The sequence below is a fragment of the Lipophrys pholis genome, assembly GCF_963383615.2.
Source record: "Lipophrys pholis genome assembly, chromosome: 2".
Classification (NCBI taxonomy): domain Eukaryota; kingdom Metazoa; phylum Chordata; class Actinopteri; order Blenniiformes; family Blenniidae; genus Lipophrys; species Lipophrys pholis.
Genome location: NC_137636.1, coordinates 11,656,302 through 11,662,301, shown reverse-complemented (window position 1 = coordinate 11,662,301; position 6,000 = coordinate 11,656,302). Strand labels below are relative to the sequence as shown.

The following is a 6,000-nucleotide window of genomic DNA, read 5'->3' as shown; positions in this document are numbered from 1 at the left end:
TAACTGCGTCATTGGCAGTCATTACATCAATCGTTGCTGCAAGGTTGTTATTTATGACATTGTATAACCCGCCTCCAAGACGCAGGAAGTAAATATGTTTATATTAGGGGAGGAACAGTTGTTTCTATAAGCTGTCGATGGTTTGTGTGGGTGATGTGTTAATGCATTCATCTTTTATCCACATCAGGGTCGCTGGTGACTGGAGTTGATCTCAGCTTGAAGGCCGGCACACCTGAACAGGCGAACACGAGGCGGTGTGTTAATGTGTAACCTAAAATATCCTTATTGAGAACAATAAGAAGTTAGATCAAGGGTGGTTGTGTGAAAGTGATTATATTTGAATACAGAAAAAAGCAGCATGTGGCTTGATTATATTCCCGAAGTCAATACAAGTTTTTATCACAACATCCTATTTGTCATCCTTATAAAAAACAATTATTAAATAATGCATTTGTTTATTGTTAAATCTAAAGTGCAAGTACATACATTACATTTTTGTACACATACAAAAATTATAGACCACATTTTTATCTATTTAGAATAATATCACTTATTGAAATAATTTGAATATGTAACAGGAAATCAGTCACATAATATGATATTACATGTAGATGCAACACATTATCTTTGATTAAATAACTCATGATCAGGGCTATGTGATGTCTTGTCTTGGTTTTATTTGTACTTAATTGGATATTATTTCAAAAACTCTCAATGTGCAAATAATCATTACATTTGATGTCAAATGTTGTAACACTTGAGAACATGTCACATAACGGTTACTGGTTACTCTGAGTACTTATCACATTCAACCAATAAATTAAGAATCCGTATAGGTTGACCCAGTGCACAAGTGTTTTGCTCCTGTTTACTCACAGCAAGAAGACCCTGGATCGAACATGGAGTTTGCACATTCTTCCTTTGCCCGCGTGGCTTTCCTTCCAGAATCCAAAGACATTCCAAATTTACTGACTCTCAGTCGGTACCAGATGTTAAGATGTGAGTTGACGATTGCCAGTGTTTGCCCTGCGACTGCCAAGTTGTCCGAAGAGGCCTGATGTCTGCTGGAATCAGCTCCAGCTCCTTGCAACTTGTTTTTTTTTTTGTTTTGTTTTGTTTTTTGGTGGCAGCTCAGTTCTTCTTCTCCTTCAAACTACAAGTCGAAAAAGTATATGCTCATCATCTGTGTCCTTTTTTCATGCAAATGTGTGTTGAATAGTGGTCAGATGGACGGGGCAGTGTGCAGTCGAAGAACCAGACAGGACAAACAAACACAACAACAAACCTGTTGAGGCACAGCATCCAACATCCACAAACCAACATGTGGAACCGGGGGGGGGGGGGGGGGGGGGGGGGGGAGAGAGAGAGAGAGAGAGAGAGAGAGAGAGAGAGAGAGAGGACTTGACTGACTGGGAATCTTCAAAACAAGCGTAGGGGATACAAAATGGGAGGCTGTAGGAACCTTGAGCATGAGCAACCTGAGGAGTTATTTTGCTCCTGAACAAAGTAATGGAGATGGAAGGATTGTTATTCATCTTAAACTATGAAGGCTTAAACACATTTAGTTTTGAAGGAGAGGAAATGTTCCCTGAGCTCACACCCAGAAAAATACTAAAATTAAAGTTTTAAACTGCTCACGTCGGACACACTCATCCTTATGAACTGATCTCGGGTAAAATCTTAAAAGCATTTATAGAAAAGCTTCTAAATGAGTGCACTTTTTTTTCTCAAACAAACGAGACACTCACATACTTTAGTATCTATCGGATACCGACAGAAGTTGCGAGCAGCATTTTCTTACCCGCGTTCAACTCCTGATACATGACGAACGGCGTGATTCACCAAGGAGTTGGAGGCAGTAAAATAGAAACAAAGCACGCGTGAGATCAAAAGTCACGGCACGTCTTGTCAGCAGGGGACGATATTTTGACATCCACTGATGCCAAAAGGGAGGGACATTCAAACTCACGACACACCATCATTTCATATTACATTAATAAAACAGCATGTAATTTTAGACCCAAGTTGGATGTTACTTGCGCCATTTAGTTTCCAAGGTAACGAGGAGGGTATATTTAGAGAGCACTAAACTGAGACTGAAGATAGAAAAAGAAAAGAAAAGAAAAAAAAAAAGTCTTGATAATCTTGATGGAGCAATTACAATTAGTCAAAGTGAAATAGTAAAGATCAAAACACCTCATCTGCTTACAGTTAAAGGTGAGAGAATGCTCAAGAACAAGCACCCAGTTCGTTCGGCACGTCTGACACTTGCGTCATTCAGTATTTAGTGGCATTACGGATTCATACGGTACAGTAGAGGTTTCACTTGAGCTACTCATCAGGGGAGGTTCAGGGAAAAGACAGACGTCAATGAGACAAGGTGGGTCATTTTCACTTTGTTTTCAGCTACGGGGAGCTGAAATAACCACCTTACATGCACTCATGAAGAGCACATGCGTAAAACACATCTTCATTGGAATAATAAAATAAATAATTGCCATCTTTTTCAGTGAAATCAATGTGAATACTAATCTATTCATTTCCAGGGGGGAGCTTTTCAATGCCGCAGCACACGATACATGCGTTTAGTGTACAATTAACAGAACTCTGGACTCTGGGCACATTTCATCATGCAAAAAGTAAAACAAACACACAGGCGACAAAGACCAAAGAAGCCATTCAATTTTATTAAAGGTACAAAAATATTTCAATGTCTGTTTGTTTTGGGGTTTTTTTTTTTCCAGGTAAGACCGACATTCCTATGATCTCATCCTCGCTTTTCATGACTCTACATTCCGTTTAAACAGGTTAAGCTCGGTTTCTGCTTCAGCTCCGTTTCTATGCAGAGCTCTTGCACCATTGTGTGCTAGTGCACCTGTGTGCTAACACGTGCGTCACTCTGCCTTTGATTGTCGACTTGTTTTCTCTGCTTTAAAAAAACCCCAAAAAAAACACACAGCAGAAAGGGAGAGGATGGGGCTGTGATGAAACATACTTGTACTGATTTTGTAAAATCCTGCTGTGAAATGTTTCTTCACGTGGTCACAACAGCCGGCGACATACCAAAGATAAACCATCTTCACATGACGAGGATGGAAGCCTGATCTTCACCTTTGGAAATTGCACAGGCGACATAACCAAATAATGAAGTCTCGAACTGAATGATGCTTTATCAGTTGTCAATTAAAATAAAATCCCACATGATGAATTCCCAAATATGTATTCTGAGATTTATCTGGTGTTGTATTTGTGTCTGTGGCAAAACCCAACAGCAACTCTATTGGAAAAAAATAAAAAGAAAATGCTCAGGTGGTGCTTGATTTGACACACATTATGGAGACGTGTCATCGTTGTGTGGTTGGACCAAGGTTAGGATCAATAAAGACTCATGTCTGAAGAAAAAGAAAAAAAAAAAAGAGAGACAAGACGTTAAAGTTCTAGGTTGTGTGGGTGCAGTCATGTCTCTCCGCTTCAGAAGTATCCAGAAGCTCTTGACACACCTTCACCTGCCTCCTCCTCCTGTGAAGTGCCAGCTGCTTGGGAATCCAGAGGGAAGACCTTGTATATGTTTGTGCGATTGAGTCACTCAATTTTCACAATTCACGTTATCGATTGCTGCGCAGGACAAAGTGTATCCCGAGGCGTTGCTGGGTGGAGATCGTCAAAATTAAGTTGAGGCAATGACAATAAAAACCATGTTTGTCTTAGCAAATCAGATATTCAAACGTTTAGCCCTCAGTGCTGAGACAGTCTCTGTAGACACAAATCAACCACATAGACATCAAAACAGTACAAAAAAATATATATTTTTTTTAAATGCCGCCACATCAGAGGAGGGATTCTATCAGTCTGTGTTCTCAAACTCTGCCGGTAGAAGTTACTGATTCAGTGGCTCCACACCAACAAACATTTTAGTTCATGGGAAGCTGAAGTAAACCTGAGGTATTGTCACCGGCTCCAGGGCATCCAAGCTGATACTTTTGGTGAAACAAAAATTGAGTCTTTCTTCGTTCGACAGAACTGACGTTGCTCAGTTAGTGTCTGAGTGCGGCCCTGAGTTTGGCGGAGCGTCCTCTGGGGTTCTCTCTCACGTCTTCCTTTTCGGGGATGATCACCTTCCTCCGGAGAGGAACCCAAAGGTTCATCTCCTTTGGAACCTTTGGTTCCTTTCCGCCGTCTCTTTCATCGCCTGACAGCTTTTTCCCCTTCTTGGAGCCTTGCTTCCTTGGGTTGAAGTGGTACTGATCCAGATTAGATAAGTCCTCTCCCTGCAGGAAACGCTTGACCAGTCTGTCCTCCAGCGAGTGGAAGGTGATTACACAGAGGCGCCCTGCGGGTCTCAGCAGCGCCCGGGCCGCGCAGAGGCCCGCGTGCAGTTCATTCAGCTCGTCGTTCACAAAGATGCGCAGGGCTTGGAAAGTCTTTGTGGCCACGTGGGCGGGTCGCTGGAGCCGGTCTTTGCGAGCATGAACGACCGCAGCAGGGAATGACCCTGGAAATGAGAAACAATCCCAATGAGTGAGTCTCGTAAAGGCCTAATGATCATATTATTACATTTTTATTATTGTCCAAATTGCATTGCAACATTAACTCACAACTATCTCACTTCTTTATATATATATATATATATATATACTCTATATGTATTTTCTTTTTTTTTTGACAAAAAAACTGTAAAAAGTTACAAGATTCCATTATTACAGATTACAAAATCACACCAAGGAAGACGCTGAGGCTGATGTCAAATTGTTCAATGCTGCACTCCAGCAGAACTTTCTGGAAACTCTCCATTCAGAAGACAGTGGGCTTTCAGAACCATGTCCCTGCATGTTCAGAGGCTGAAACTGCCTGATTCAGACAGGATGACCTGAGGAGCTTCATCTGCGGCCAGTATCACATTAACAGGAAGCTTTCAAACCGCGAGTTATTTAAAAAAAACAACCAAAAAAATCAACAACCACGTGAATAAAATGAAAGATTGGTACAGCAAACCAATTTCAAATGTTTGTTTTTGTATAAACCATTTTTTTGCTGTGTGACAAATTTGTCATTAATTTGTTGAAGGCCGCGTCTGTCAGAGCTTTTCAACCTTGACTGAAGTAACCAGCATATTAGCAATCTGACCTTGCTACCATGTTCAAACCAAGTCTAAAGAAGTGTTCCTCTGCCTGCTGTGATCGATCAAATCCATTTTCACCACCGTTCAACTTCAGCTTCACGACAGCCTCCGAATCTGAAACCTTCCTGTCGCAAAGTGATGAGGAGTCCTGCATTACATATTCTTTATTCCTGCAACTATCCTTCACCATGAATATCTAGATACATCATTCATATAAAGATCGATGACACAGCAGGTTCCAAAAACTGGGACACAGAACAACCTTATCAACCAGACATGATTAGTTACAAAAAGAAGTGAAAAGATTGAAGAGTAAATAAGTACGTAAAAGAAAAACAAAGGGGAACCCCCCCCCAAAAAAAACAACCCTAAAAAACATCCAAATCCATTCCTATCCCTACGACAACCAAACTACCAAATGCTACCAGACTTTGTAGGTTTTCAAGGAACCCCCGAAGGGAAAATCTGATCCTCTCACCCTTGATGCAATTTAAGATTTCATGCAAACCGTCTACGATGTGTAGGAGGGTAGCGGATGAATCCATTTGAGGAGGATGAGCCTGGAGTCAATCACAAGCATCAATATTAAGAGCCAGGTGATTCATAGCGTTGACGATGCTGATAAAGAACATGCACACCTATCCAGTTAAATCCATGTCAAGAAAAACAGGCGTCACATCAATGTCAGAAATGTACACATGTACACAGTAAAGACAGAAATTCCTCTGAACCAGAAAAAAAAAAAAAATATCTATGAACAAAGTGGCTTCCTGCCACACCACTTACCAGTTTCTATACCACCAATCCACACCTGCATTCCTGTGACTCTCAAGACTCTTGTGTGACCTGACAAGCCCAATGCTGTATGACCTGCAGAGCAA

At 41.1% G+C, this 6,000-nt stretch overlaps 1 protein-coding gene across 1 annotated transcript in view; it reads right to left on the bottom strand.

Moving 5' to 3' along the window:
- Nucleotides 1-2,671: 2,671 nt before the first annotated feature.
- Nucleotides 2,672-6,000, bottom strand: part of mettl15 (methyltransferase 15, mitochondrial 12S rRNA N4-cytidine) — a 51,929-nt gene continuing 48,600 nt past the window's right edge. Inside the window, exon 6 of the mRNA XM_080491830.1 lies at nt 2,672-4,492. Within this exon, the coding sequence (XP_080347956.1) occupies nt 4,035-4,492 (458 nt within the window). The 3' untranslated portion in view covers nt 2,672-4,034. The remainder of the gene's footprint in view (nt 4,493-6,000) is intronic.